The 15195-nt window shown below is 34.3% G+C and overlaps 1 protein-coding gene and 1 long non-coding RNA gene across 10 annotated transcripts in view; one reads left to right on the plus strand and one right to left on the minus strand.

Annotated features, from left to right (window-relative positions):
• The window catches only part of LOC116557095, a 73219-nt gene extending 67668 nt beyond the window's left edge, over window positions 1-5551 (plus strand). The window contains exon 2 of the long non-coding RNA XR_004271357.1: window positions 5467-5551. This is a non-coding gene — a long non-coding RNA (uncharacterized LOC116557095). The remainder of the gene's footprint in view (window positions 1-5466) is intronic.
• Window positions 1-15195, minus strand: part of COBLL1 (cordon-bleu WH2 repeat protein like 1) — a 163082-nt gene that overhangs the window by 7173 nt on the left and 140714 nt on the right. For 4 of the 9 annotated variants that reach the window (XM_032286573.1, XM_032286569.1, XM_032286571.1 and 1 more), the window contains 7 exons: window positions 13191-13344; window positions 12611-12685; window positions 11280-11417; window positions 8988-9222; window positions 7862-7956; window positions 2697-4264; window positions 642-818 (listed from right to left, as the gene is read on the minus strand). In XM_032286573.1, coding sequence (XP_032142464.1) covers window positions 642-818; window positions 2697-4264; window positions 7862-7956; window positions 8988-9222; window positions 11280-11417; window positions 12611-12685; window positions 13191-13344 — 2442 coding nt within the window. The remainder of the gene's footprint in view (window positions 1-641; window positions 819-2696; window positions 4265-7861; window positions 7957-8987; window positions 9223-11279; window positions 11418-12610; window positions 12686-13190; window positions 13345-15195) is intronic. The other 5 variants (XM_032286575.1, XM_032286576.1, XM_032286568.1 and 2 more) reach the window with 2 other exon arrangements.

Consider the following 15195-nt stretch of genomic DNA (forward strand, 5'->3'; position numbering starts at 1 on the left):
AGGAGGAAATTCACCTGAAAAGAATTCCCTGTGATACTGTTGGGTGTTTTTCTTGAGAAAAAGCAGACTTCCTCTTTTGATGCTCTTCTACTCCAGCCTAGTAAGGAGGAGCTAGGCAACTTTGGCAGGGCATTACTAAGAGTTGAATTTTTGCATTATATCTCATCTACATTCTCTAGATTTTCTCTACTTTTTTTGGTTTAACCTATAAATTCTTCCCTAAGTCCCACATATGATAGTAACTAATCATGGCAAGAGCCATGACTACAAACTTGTAGGGTCCTATCACTGATTTACCTTTTTTAGAACAGTGAGGTATTTTCCAAAGAATCTTTCTTGAGGTGCTAACATAATCTCTTAAAATAAGAGTCTAGGGCATTCTCTATATAGTTATGTTAGAATGAACAAAACTCATGTTCTGCACCTGGCCCATGTTGTGGAAAATAGACCTGACGTATTTTTCAAGTATGTGTAAGACTCTGGAACTCTTTCATCTTATACTTCAAAAGTGACCTCTAACATAAAAGTTAACTTCTGGAACTCTATTTAGATTTACATGATAGAAATTTTGTTTCCCTGAGTATTAGTTTGACAGTGGTGACAATAAACCCACGGTCACCCATGTGATAAAGAAGACTTACCCTTTTCAACTTGGCAGCAGCCTCTCCTGAACGGATTGCAGTCAGCAAACTCTGTCTCATCTGTTCTGGGTCAGAGCTTTGGAATGGTAAAGAACTTTGTCTCATAAGAGTGAATGATGGGCGATCAGTTGGAGTTGGTATTTGAGAATTCTGTTCATTATGTGCAGAGTTATTTTCCTACAAAAATAAATGTGAAATATTTATATGAATACCAAGAAAAGAATGGGCCATTTTTTTTTGCTAAACATTTTCATCATCAGTAGTTCTTTTAACAATCACCATTTGCCATACTGGTGTTTCAGACACAGTTCTGTTTCCTCACCCACTGAATTATCTCTGCTGCCAGGGCTAAGCTGAAGATGAGGGTATTATTTTCTTTTGAACTCAGGAAGCCAAAGAAGAAAGGTGGCACCTCTCTTTGCTTCATATAGTGGTAGTTTTATTGTGCTTGAGTTAAATACTGCTGACTTCACCAATACACAAAATTGGCTAGAAAAGCCAAATTAAGATTTTTTAAAATTCTACAAACTAGAAAATGACCCATTATCTTGGTTTCAACATTCTAGACTGTGAAATTATTATTTTTAAATGAACAAGACAGTCAAATAGACAATGTCATATTTGTGGAATCTAATATCTCTTCTAATAAAGGAATACAAATTACTATGCTACACTTAGTAGCTTATTTTGTGTTTCTGGAAGTCACAGGGACTAAGTGCTAACCATGTTTTATTTCTGGAATGAAAATCAATATATAAAAATTAGGAACATCCAAACTGAAGAATCAAAAATTTAATTAAGCTTCTCAGGAAGGAATATTTAGTAACTGACGTAAGTGGCATATGTTATCAAGTAATCTTAAATGTCTTTTTCAGCCTGCCAAATACATAACTTTACCAAAAAATGAGCTAAATGGGGCTCAGGCAATGACTCAAAAGTTTTTACTATCTAAACCAGGCTTCCATTGTTTAGGAATGTTATTCTATTCCAAGAAAAGTTACAGGCTTTGTACTCAAGTAAATAATTAATCTCTATATCATACTTCTATTCCTGATACTATACCAAAGTAATAAACGTAAATGTAAAAATACATGAACAAATATTCCCTAAGATAAATATTGTTATGCAATTATGGAAAAATATTTATTTGGAAATATGGTTAACATTCTTTTGCTTTAGGAATGTTTGAAAAAGTAATATTCAATACTTCTGGAACTGTCACACAAATATGAACGTACTCTTCAAACACTAACAGAGTAAGAGTACACACAGTATTTCTTTAAAATTGCATGAGGATTATCATAAATCATGCTGTGAATATCATCTTCTCTTTTGACTCTATTATCTGAAGCTAGCAAAATACAACATTTAGTTGACCAAACACTAAGTCAACAACACTCCTTTTTGGTAAATATTTAAGGTTAGATAGTGGCTAGATAACATTTTGGTCAACATACATATTATAGTTCAAAGTTGATAGTGAATTAACAAAATGGAGAATTAAGAAAATTACATATTAAAAGTCTGCTTTCAATTTATTTATATGTGAAAATGTACAATATATGCAAGCTGGCATTGAGTGTATATGATGGAAACCACATAGCTGAGAGATGCTTAGTTATTTTGTCTAGTCTCTGATACTGTTATCTTTCCATTTCCTTAAGACTATTTCTTTTGCTATTATATAGTAATATAAAACTGGAGAATAAACCAGAGGACTTAGACAAGTTAAAAACAAATTAAGATAACACAGAAATATAGAACCATAAACTAGTAAGTATATCACAGAAATGAATGAGCAAAGAAACTTTAAAACATTTGCTAATGACACTATTATATGATGACCTTATAGCAATGCCTCAACAAGTTATGTAAGTTATAACTGTGAGTGAAATCAGATTTTGTGTATTACCACGCTCTTCACTACAATAGCTTAATTTCAGATTAATATGAGTTCGGAGTTAAGTAGCACACAAACATATCAAAATGCTTGTTAACCCCCATTAAACCATGTTGTTAAATTTGAATACTTATATTTAAAAAGGTTACATTTACCTTATCAGTCACACCAAGTTGTGGGATGTCCACAAATTTATTTACAGAATGAGTCTTCCCTTCCTCTGTGTTAGCTGGAGGTTGAACCGATGCACTGGCACTAGATGACTCAGTACGTTCTTTACTGAAAGACTGTGACCTTTTCACTACAGCGAGAGCAAACGGTGAAGGACCAGAGCTTGAGTATGGTCGTGGGGCACCAAAAGTTTTCAGAGTCTTCAGGTTTTGTGCGGATACCTGACTAGCAGGAATTGTCACAGGTTTCGGAGCTATGGGAGGAGGAGAGGCTTCATCAGGCTTCTGACTGATGACATCATCAGTTTTTTCAACAAGGGGTTGTGGAATAGAGTGAGCTGTTTTACTTAAGGGAGAAATAGTTTGCTCCGGAGAAGGCAGCATATTCCTTTCTGCCTCTTTATTTATCAGTTCTTTTGGAGCAGGATTAGGGGCAGCATGGACACTCTTGGCAGCTGCAGAGGTCACATAGTGACCAGATACTCTCTTCTGCATCTGCAAGAAAAAGGAACTGGGTTTGGCCTGGGGATTTGAAGCTCGAGATTTAAATTTTGATTCCAAAATATTGTTTATGTCTTCCAAATTTGGTGCAAAAGGAGCAGTGCCAGTGTCTCTTGTCATTTTGGGAGTAGGTTTCAGAGGACTAACCATGGCACCAACAGGTGAGCTCATAGAACTGTGTACCTGATGCTCTGTTCTCAGGTTTGGCTTCGGTTTAAGGTCTGGCAGTGGCCCTTTTGAGCCTTCAGAAATAGCAGAATCTTCTGTTTGGATGGCAGTTTCTTTCACATTCTCATGAGTGTGCTTTTTCCCTAAATTATGTATGTCCTGATCATCTTTATACCCTATGGCTTCTGATTGCCAGTCTTTCGATATTTCCAAGGATTTGGGAGGCACTATTTTATAAGTAGTCATTCCAATTTTGGGTATATACTCTCGTGTAATTTCATTTGAAGGTTTTGGCTTGGGGTTGTAGTCCTGTCTATAAAGTGGATAATTCTTTAGGTAAGAAGCAGTTGAATATTTATCAATCCTATCAATAGAAGGCAAAAGATCATCATTACCATGTGCACAAATTGGATCTTTTATGGTAAACGGATCTTCTGAATGTATAATTAGGGTGCCTTGGCTCCTGAATTCCCTTGAGGTATCTACAGAATCTTGTGAACTTAAGGATGAGTGTTGAGTTGATATGTTATTTGAAGTTTGCACACTTTCTTCAACTTTGGAGTCAGACAAATTATGATCTTGGTGTTTCCCATCAAAACTGTTACAAGAAGGGGTTGTTTGAATTGCCACATCTTGCATTTTTGTCTTTTCTGCACTGGGTTGATTCAGTTTTTGATCTGGTACTGATGAAGCTGCTAGATGGTTTTCCTTGTAACTTATAGAAGTATCAGTTTCATGTGCCTGAAAGTTTGATGGTCCCTCCACTTCCATATCAATGTCGTTATTTTTGGCAACACCTCCTACGCTGATTTCTGTTTTCTTCACTTCATTTTTCATATTTTCTTCTGTGTTCTTTGGAAAGACAATTATTTCATTTTGAACTATTGAGAGAAAAAAAGATCAAGTTAAATATATGAAAAAAGTAGAAAACCTCAAGTTTTTAATGCCTACTTTATCCAACCTGAAATAGTTAAAATTCTACAGATAATTTTCAATTCACTGAGTTTATAAAGGCAGGTAGTAATATACAGAGAAAACAATAGGAGCTTTAGATTCATATGGAGTGAAGTTTGGAACCCTTGGCTTAACTAGTGTGGCCACAATATGTTAATTATCCCCTTTGAGCCTTTTTGCTCAGACATAAAAAGGTGAAAATGTTTGTTGTATTATGTATGTATCATTTAGATAGCATGCTTACTAGTATATTGACCAGAATAAATACTCCATAGAAGGTAGCTGTGCTTCTTTTTAGAAGTAAAAAAATATTTCATTGTTCATGACAAAAAATAGAAACTGACAAATTCAAAAATTGTATTTTTTCTCTTTTGTTTTCTATTTTGACTGTCTTTTCTATAGCCCCTAGCATATTTATATTTTCATACCTAACATTAAAAAGAAAAAAATCCCAGCAAATGTAGTCAGTTTTAATGAAGGCCTATAATAGAAAACATTAACTTCAAGATTTACAGTAAAAACAGAATCTCAGTTGATTCTCTTGTTAATTAGATATCCTTGCTGAAGACTGTTAGAGGACTTTGCTTTTAGTTATAACATGGGTGATTTCAATGACATGAAATCAGTCTTATTGGCTTAGATTTTTCTCTGCTGGAAATAGGCATCATTATTCTAGAGTCAGAATCAAAATCAAAGTAAAGAAAATAACCTTGCTCTTCTTTGCACTACTTATCCTCTTGATTCTAATTCAGACCTCTTGAAAACAGAAATCATTTGCCAGTGTCTAGGTTAACAGAGCAACAGCTTCCAGTCAACAACATGATGGCAAAGCAGTCAACGACATGATGGCAAAGTTTCCTTCTGCAGGAGGCATGCAGAAGGAAACACAGGCTTTGGCGTCTGCACCACGTGCCTAGGACTGAATTAAGTTATTCCTGTGCTCCTCTGTTCAAATTCCCTAAAGAATCATGCCTCCTGCACGACCACTGTGCTTATCTTCAAAACCCTACCGGCCTTTTCAGATATGGCAATAATTTGCACAGCACAGTTAAATGTAAGCCTTGGGAGTCAAATCGTGAAAGTATGTCAAGTGTTTCTCTATAGTTTTATCATTACCCACTTTTACCTATAGGGATGAGATGAAGCACACTGCCTGAAATGTAAAGAGTTACACTGTATAATTCATCTTTTAAAAAAAGAAAAAGAAAAAGAGATATCCATGAAGAAAAATATCACGTCAGGTAAATTTGTATACAAACAATTTTTTAGAATATCTTCACATTTTTAAACTCTGCCTGACTGCATAGTTATTTGGTTGTGGCAGTTAATTAATATTCCATATTGTGTTGTAAGGTTCCTATATTAAACATGTAATTTTAAAATGCAACTCATTTTTATTCTTTCCAGATAAAAATGCAACTGAGTATCAGAATATGTATCATCTACCTAGCTGAATTCTTTACTCAATGAGCAATTATTGTTAACCCTTTTGATTTACAAGATTAAAGACTCGTGCTCTTAGGAACTATAAAAGAGGCATATTTCTGCCTCTGCTCTCAATTTACTTGATTAATAAGCATTTTTCAATGTTTATATATGAAAACGCTATTCTGAACACTGTTATGAGCATGGAAGAATTTAAGAAACAGTTCCTGGCAGCAGGAAATAAGTCTAAATCTATTTCCTTCTTTATTTCTAATTTTCCACTGAATATATGTATTTCCCAATTCACACAACACAAACATTTTCCAAAAGAAAAGTTAATCTTTGTAAACATTTATTTAAATTAAACCCCTTTCTGAAACCCTAATTTATTGGTTTTAGAATTATAAGTCTGTGTTTTTCGTATTTTTGGTGGGTTATACCTACTTTACTGTTGTCTAACTCTGAATTTCTTCTCAACATTTCATGATTATTTCCAATGATTGGCAGTCCTGGAAACCCAGAATCTATCCTCATATACAACTGACAATGATGTTAACCAAGTGTTTATGAATGGCTAGATCATTTTCCAAGGATGGCCAGCAGAGGGAGAAGGTATCTTTTATACTATAGTGACCCTCTACTCAAAACTGACCCTGACATTGACAACCTTACAAGACGGTGATTTAGATAAGAATAGGCAAAAAGGAAAACAGAATAAAGCTACTTTAAGAATAATAGACAATAGTTAACGTTAAAAAAACAACTAGAGTTGACAAACGTCTTAGCCAAACAAACCATGTGCAAATCAAAATACTATGTATATATACTTGTGACTTTGGCACTAATTTGACCACAAAAATCTTAGCAAAATGATTCAACTTGACTGTTGTTTTAAAGAGAAAGAAGTGGCTTTTAAATCATAATTTCTCAATAGAAATGCTATTGCCATCATAGTACATGCTGTGAAAAACTTACTCAAGAGGAAGAGAATGAAGAAATTATTTGCTTTTAGACCTTCTCAATATATCTCACAATGGTATTGAATGTGAGAGAAAATGAATCAGAAGCATACATATTCAAGTTAATGAACACATACCACACACATAAAATTATATATATATATATATATATATATATGTATATAATATTTATATATGGCATTGGGATTATCTATGTCTTATTCAAATATGAATACTATATTCCTATGTTTTCTGAATATCTTAAGCTAGTTTTGTATACTAACATAAAAGATTAGACTGAGAATTCATAAGCCACTTCCTTCTTATCTCCTTAAAACACCTTTGTGCATTCCTTGAATTTTCTATGTGCATAGGATTGCTTTTCTGAAATTCAATACTAAGTAATATTTTATGAGTATCTCAGTATTCTGCTCAGTGCCATGAGCAATGCAAAGTATTTCTCGCATCCAAGACTGCCTGATTTAGTTGAGGAATCATAAATATAGAACCACAAACCTTCTAATAATCAATTAAAGAAAATAAAATGATATAATTTGGATAAAAACTGAATGGGTAAAATAGATGAAAAATTGTCTTCCAGGCAAAGACAACATGAATACAGGTCTTACGATATAGAAATGAGCAAATGACATTATGAGAAAAAATACGTTGTGTTGATTTGGGGATGGGAACTGGGAAACAGTGGTAAACAAAGTTATATCATTAGACGATTTGGGCCTTGAAAATCAGGAAGAAAACTTTCATTTAAGAAAGTTAGACAGAAAAAAAAAGGAGATCACAAATAGATATGCAGAGGAAACATTTCTAAGATCCAAAGTCTAAATTAGATAATTTCTATGTTTTAACCACAAAAGTAGTACACATGGTCTTAAGAGCACACTTTGGAGCAATATTGCCTGAGTTTAAACCCTAGTAGTTGTGAGACCTCAGGTGAATTATTTAACATCTCTGTGGCACAATCATCTGTAAAATGGGACTACAAATATTAGTACCCATAATATTCACAAATGAGGTAGGTATTAAATGAGTTACAGGAGATTAAATGAGTTAATATATACAAAAAGTGTTAGGTATTGTCCCTGGCATGTAATAAAGTGCTGGCTATTAATTTACATAACTCACCATTCTCTTGGTTTGGGCCCAATGACTTCAAGTTTCTTAGGCTGTCAACTACCTTCTTTTCATTGCTTGTATCATATGCTACACTGTGTGGTTCTCTGGAAGATATGACACAGTATGTTATATGCTGATACTATTGAAATGCACACACACAGAGTCACACACACACACACACGATGAGAAAACAGGCAATAATTTCCAAAGACAGATGGACTAAAATAATTATCTATTTCTGCCAAGCATCGGAAATTTAACAGCAGAGGAAAAATATAACTGAGAAGAAATGCTGCTATGAAACATTTGTTTTCATATGGTGGTCCCATTAAAAAGAAAGATGTAAGATGCTTGGTAAAATCGACACTTTTCCAAAATAGTGGCTTTATTTTGTTATTATCAGTGATTTGCCTTTTAAAGAAAAAGGAAATTAAATGAAACATTTTAGTTTTACATCTGGGAAGGTCAACTATATAAATCAGAATGCAGATTGACCTCACTGATCTTTTTTTCCCTTTGGTGATAGAACGGTTTAATAAGGAGACAATCTCATGCAAGTTATAGTAAACCTCTGACATATATGGTTTATTTTGCTTGGTTGATTTCACCTTAATCATGGTGTTGCATTTCAAACCTAAGTGGAATAAACTATAGCTGTCCATTTCTAGAATCACTCAGGTAGAAAGTATGTTCTCTGTTTCATAAAGTTGACTGCAAAGATAATACTCGTGATTTAACATCATGCTCTAATATGCAGAATTGTTTTCATATGCCAGTCAGTGAAAATCCTCCAGGAATACTTGGTAAATATTGAAAATTAGATATTACATTTAGGTCACAGAGATAATAGGCAAAACATACACAAACACAAACTTTCCATTTTTAATCACACAAATTAACTATTTCTCATGGTTTATCTCATGCATGGATATTAGAACTATCACATTTGAGTTTCTTTGAACATATTTACAGCAAACAAGTATTTCATTAATAAACATTTTCATAATGGTAAAAGGGATAAAGTCAAAACCAAAGGGCTGGCTGTATTTATGTTTAAAATATCAGATCTATGTTTCAGAAGACTAGTATTAGTTAAACAAACCGCCACCAACACTCCAGCACAGAGACTACTTACTCTCCATATGTGCTTCTAGTTTCTTGTTTTTCTTCCTTGGAGTTTTGTGAGAACTCTCCACCATCATTGCCAAGGGCTGGGTCAGGATCATTTTTCAGTGTATTTATTGTATCAGCAGATACAAAAGGAATATCTTGTGACTTCGCACAAATATTTTCAGCTTCTACTTTAGGCACTTCACTCAGTTCCTCCTTTTCATCTATCTCTTCAAGGCTGTAATCAGAGCTTATTCCAGCTACAAAGAAATGCAGATATAATCCTAAATATTAATTTGCCTCATTCATCCTATGCAATTCTGGCAAGGAAAGAATTTTGAAAAATAATAATTAGCTAGACTCTTTTAAGTTCTGCTTCAAAAATAATAGTGAAGTTATTTCTCCTGGTGAGTAATCACGTTAACATGAAACTAGATTATCTCAGACTCATAATTCTCAAAACAATTTGCTATCACTCTAGGTTTTATTCATGGTAGAAACAAACGGTTATTTAATCTCATAAACTTCAAGCTAAATATTTCCTTTAAGAAATGTCTTTCAACTGGATGATTTTTACACTCATCCAACAACTAATAGTGCAAATTAAATGCAAATTAATAATTTTAAAAATGAAAATGAAAAGCACATGAGATTTCTGTATTGTCTACAAGGGCACCCATAAAATTTGACTCAATAGTTATTAGTACCAACTATACTTGATAATTGCTTGAGCCACCTTTAAAAATACTGAGCCTCACACCCTATTCCACAAAATCAGAATCTCTGAAGGGTGGGGCAAGGGACTTTTAAGCCTACTTAAATGATTCTACTATGCAATCAGAGTTAAAAGCCACTGACCTAGATGCTTAATATAATTTTTAAAAATACAAATAGAGCAAGTATTAGACAATGAAAATTAAGTTTTATTCCTACCCAGTTTGATTCTCAGAGGCATCTTGCTTTAACAGTTTTTCCTATATGTTCTGAGAAAGTGTAATATACATGCATATGCTGATAACCATACCCACGTTTCCTTTTCTTTTGTTAGTTTCTTTTTGATAGTTTATTTAATATAAATGCAAGCATACTGTAGCCACCTAGCTTTTTTCTACACTTACAATATCTTAAATATCATACATATTTATACATATGTGTGCATACATAAATATTTTCAATAGCTGTAGTTAATATTTCATTATATAAAAAATGTGTTTTATCACCAACAACCAATAGCCAGCAGGGTAAAAGAGAAGGAGGCATCCCTAGCAGTTAATGTTCATGCTTATTGACAAGATTAGCTGTGAAAGTAAATGCGAGCCAAAGAGTGAGGTTTTGGACTTTTGCTAAATATAATTAAACATTTCTATGTACACCATAGTATCTGAATGAAATTTAATTTTATCATAAGGCTGGGGGTGACGGGAGGGGCAGGGTGGGGAGGTGATATAGCATCAGATTATAGTAATCAGCACATCTACAAAATTTAAAATTTTAACATAGTTGAATATTTAAAGTACTTAAAGTGTATTTTTAAAATTTTATCCCTAGGCATATAGACAGAAAAGTGTGCCATTTGTGCTCTTTGAGAAATTAATATGGCAAATTTTAATGGTATTTTTGTCATTAATAAAAATTGATTACTCAATTTAAAAAATCTTAAAATTTAGGTTTAAGTAAATTTTCAAATGTACATATTTTGGCAAATGACACTTTATTATGACGTGAAATAATCATTATGATACCCATCTATAATATAATGTGTCTACAATAGCATATTGTATCTATGAGTTAAGAATGTATTTATATAATTTGAAAACTCTGTATTGAGAAAAATGAAAGGTCATGATGGTTTAGATACAAATGTGTTTTTTATTTTTATTACAGGGTCTTGCTTTGTCACTCAGGCTGGAATGAGTGGCATAATCATAGCTCACTCCTGTCTCGAAATTCAGGAGTCAAGCAATCCTCCCACCTCAGCCTATGAGTAGCTGGGATTACAAGTGTGAGCCACCATGTCCAGTCTCAATTGTGTTTTTTAAATGACCTCCTCAGTATATATAAGACAAATAGAAGAGAAGCTAAAATTCTTCAGAACCACTGATTTTATTTAACTAATCCACTCTGTTGTATTCATCTGTATGGTTGGGAAAAACAACAAACTCCAAATCCAGATAAAATTTTCAGTGAAAATGGGGAAACCTCTCTTTCTTTATAAAATATGTTTATACAAGGTTTCAGTAAGTAATCAAATTTACAATTGATGATATCTTAATCTGCTTGACACAAAGCAGCAGCCAAGAAAGGCCTGACCACCTACATGTTAGTGATGCTATGGCTGCCTCTGGTGTTCCAGGGCGCTTAAAGACAGAGGTTTCTTCCATCAGTTTGGATGCAGTGCACTGCTCCTGACTGGAGAGCCCAGGGCCAAAGGAGGTTTCTGCCAAATAAGTAGAATCTGTGGAAATGGCACTTAGACAACAGAGTTAAGGCAAGCAGAGATCAAGAAGCATTTTGGAAGAAATCAGATTTGTTAGCTTAACAATTGTCCATGCATTAAACAAGAAGGTAAAATGGAAAAAAAATGAAGAAAGCAGACATGAAACAAAGTTTGAATAGCATTCACACCTTTTTCTAATACTTCAGTGACTTCTAATTTCACAAAACAGTTGTAATTGTTAACATTATCCAATAAATTTCCTTTGTGGAACAAAATGGTGCCATTTATATTATTCTGAGTAAAAGCTGAGAAAATCGTTACTAGTTATCTGAGAGTAAGATTTAAAATCATAGAGGAATGAAGAATTCTAACATATATATGTTAAAATTCCAAATTCCTAAACACCACTTAAAGATTCAAGATTCAATAGTTTTGCTCCTACATGTTTCCAGTATTTGGAATATAAATTATAAAAATTAGGTGAGTTATATTAAGCATTTTTCATACTTACAAAATTATCCCCATGATAAAGTCCTAACGTAATCATAGTCTATTTTTAGTATGACATTACTAGTCTTTCACATTCATTGATGCCTAATAGTAACTCTAAAGATTAAAACATTTTTATCATACTTATAAAAGCTACTTAGTATTATTTAAAACATTGGAAAAATATTAGAATAAATTATGTTACTTTCAATGGAATTTCATTTGGGAAGAATCCACAAGGAGAGCCATATACTGCAACAGAAAACATTTTTGTGGCAACAAACTTTCACCATTAGAGTAGGATACTTGTATGAGTTCATACCTAGAACAGTTGCATAAGGAAATTGTGCTTACACTTTCCTGTAAGTTTCCTTTTGCACACACCAAGGCACATTCCTAATTATGGTGTGTCAATACACTTGGGAAGGAGGTTAATAAATGTTAACCTGATATTGCATAAGGAAAAACAGGAGACCACATAGAGAAAGTGCTCAAGGACAATTCCAGAACTGAAATTTTGATCTCTGCCAACTTCATACTCTAATTGGGTTGAGGGGCACAAGGGTGGGGGCAAGAATTCATTTTATAATGTAAAATTTGGGAAATGAAGCCAAAGAATCTGTATCTCTTTCATGTACAAAACATTGCAACTGGATTTATTTCTCAATAATCACAGAAGCCCTTTTTCAGTAATTATACCACGTGGAATAAGGGTGTCATACCTGGGTTTGATAGCTCCGCAGGAGAGTTTGCTTCTGAAACACTATCTGAAGGAACTCCATCTTCTGGCTGTAAGGCTAAAGGAAAGAAGCAACACAACTTATAAAGTCATATTCACGAATAAAACAATTCCTTAACAGTTTAACTTATTTTTATATAGTTCAGAAAGTAGTGAGCCTTGCTAGAAGCCATTTACTATCTAGCTATGATTTTACTATCTAGATTTTACCATCTATGATTTTACTATCTACATAGCTAGACTTTACTATCTAGCTATGAAACAACTAAAATCCACTTAGATTCCTTTTCCTACATGCAGCTAATACTGAAATGGCAGCACCTTTCTGAATAAATTCACAAATTATGACATGTTCATTTTAGGATAATGGAGTTGTATAATTTTGACACTTTATTTTGTGATGTTTCAGATTTTTAAAAGGCAGCTAAATGAGACTAATCGAGATATATTTTAAAAGCCTAAGTATTATTAAAAAATCATAACATAAAATCCATATCTTTCCTACTGTCCATATTAAACAAAACACAATAGAAATGTAATGTTAATGAAAAAAATCACATTACCAGATACATGACTATTTTCATCGCTTTGATGCAGGGGTATTTTGGAGGGTGGGGAAGGTGCTTTTCGCTTTGTCCTTTTCAAAGATGAATTCCCTGCAGATGTGCTGCTCAGCTGCAGTGAGCCTGCCCTCACTCTGCCTCTTTCACAGGGACTCTGGAAAACAAAATGGTCAAATACAATCCTGTATGTGGAAATTAATAGCAAACTTTAGGAAGACACTGAACTTTATGTCAAACACAGGATATACCCAAATGGAAGATAACAGTCATTCTTTAAAAACGTTTATGAAGCATCTGCCACATGGAGAAGCTGGGCTATGGAATAGATACATGCAAAAAAGAAAATAAAATATGGCCTTTCTCAAGAACTTAGGCTAGAATGGGAGACTGCTATGCAAACAACTAATGTAATCCAGAGGACTCATAAATAAGAGTTAAAAACTTTTAAAGAAAAATCTGGAGAAATTAAAAGGGATGAAGAAGGGAACACTATTTGTACAGTGATAGCTGGCTTGATTAAATGTACCTCTTTTCAGCTGCAGTGTATCAGTGAGAAACACTGCGAACATCAATATGCCTACCTGAGGCAAGGTCCTTCGAAGCCACCTACCGCTAACAGCTACTGCTCACACTCCTAGCCCGTGACTGTCAGCACACCCTAAGACATCCTCCCTCAGCAGGGCCAGTGCCTCCTGACCAATGGCCATGCCATCTTCGCTCTTTCCCTTTACCAAAAAAAAAAAAAAAAAAAAAAAAAAAGAAGAAGAAGAAAAAAACTATTTAAAAGAATTGTTCAGAGCCAGACACAGATGGCTCATGCCTATAATCCCAGCACTTTTGGAGGCCAAGGTGGACGGATCACCTGAGGTGAAGAGTTTGAGACCAGCCTGGCCAACTTGGTGAAAACCTGTCTCTAAAATTTTTAAAAATTAGCCGGGTGTGGTGGCTCATGTCTGTAATCCCAGCTACTTGGGAAGCTGAGGCAGGAGAACCGCTTGAATCCCAGAGGCAGAGGTTGCAGTGAGCCAAGATCATGCCATTGCACTCCAGCCTGGGTGACAAGAGTAAAATTCCATCTCAATTAATCCATCAGTCAATCAAGTTGTTCACAGTTTGTGTCTCCAATTTCTCGTATCCCATTTGAACACTTTCAATGACACTTTTCCCAGGATTTGATCCATTTGAACTATTCCTATCAAAGTCACCAAAGACCTTGACTATGACTTAATGAGTGGCCACTTCTCAGAACTCATTTATGTGACCTATTAGCAACATTAAACAAAGCTGACCACCCTCTTAAAATACATTCTTTTCTTCCAGGAAACCACATTTCTTGCTCTTTACAGATCTGGCTACTCAGTTTTCTGTGTCTACTTCTCTTTAACTCCTGATTAGTATTGCTGTGGCCCAGGGTGTGGTCTGTGAACACATTCTATTTAGTATCTCTGCTCCTATCCTGAGGATCTCATCTATTCTCTGGTTTTTAAGTATTATTTGCATGCCGATGAATTCCAGATCTGCGTCTATCTTGTATCTCTGTTCTGATCTCCTCTTAATGTCTAAAGCCGCTTCAATTTTGCATGTCTAAAGCTGAGATCATGATAATTCCTCTTTATCCCTCTGCCACATCCTATTCTCACAGTATTCCCGTAAAGAACAAGTCATCCTTCTGTTGGCCCTCATCTTCTATCTGTCACATCTCACACTGAGTCAATCCTTTTGTCCCTTCCCTTAGAAGACATCCAGCATCCAGCTTAACTGTTACTACGTGATTTGAATCATCATTAGGAAGTACCTAATTAGACTTGGTCTCCACATTATTTCCCTATAGTCCTTCAACATAGCAGCAAAAAGAATCTGCTATCTTTAAGTAAGATAATAAAAAAGATCCTATTAAAATGTAAACCAGATTAGGTAATTTTGGTCAAAACCCACTAATAATTCCCTTTATAAATCCATTAACCACCTGGTGCCTAGTTCTCTCTGGCCTCCTCCTTTGGTAATG

Source organism: Sapajus apella, unplaced genomic scaffold, assembly GCF_009761245.1.
Source record: "Sapajus apella isolate SASKATOON/1434 unplaced genomic scaffold, GSC_monkey_1.0 scaffold18, whole genome shotgun sequence".
Classification (NCBI taxonomy): Eukaryota; Metazoa; Chordata; class Mammalia; order Primates; family Cebidae; genus Sapajus; species Sapajus apella.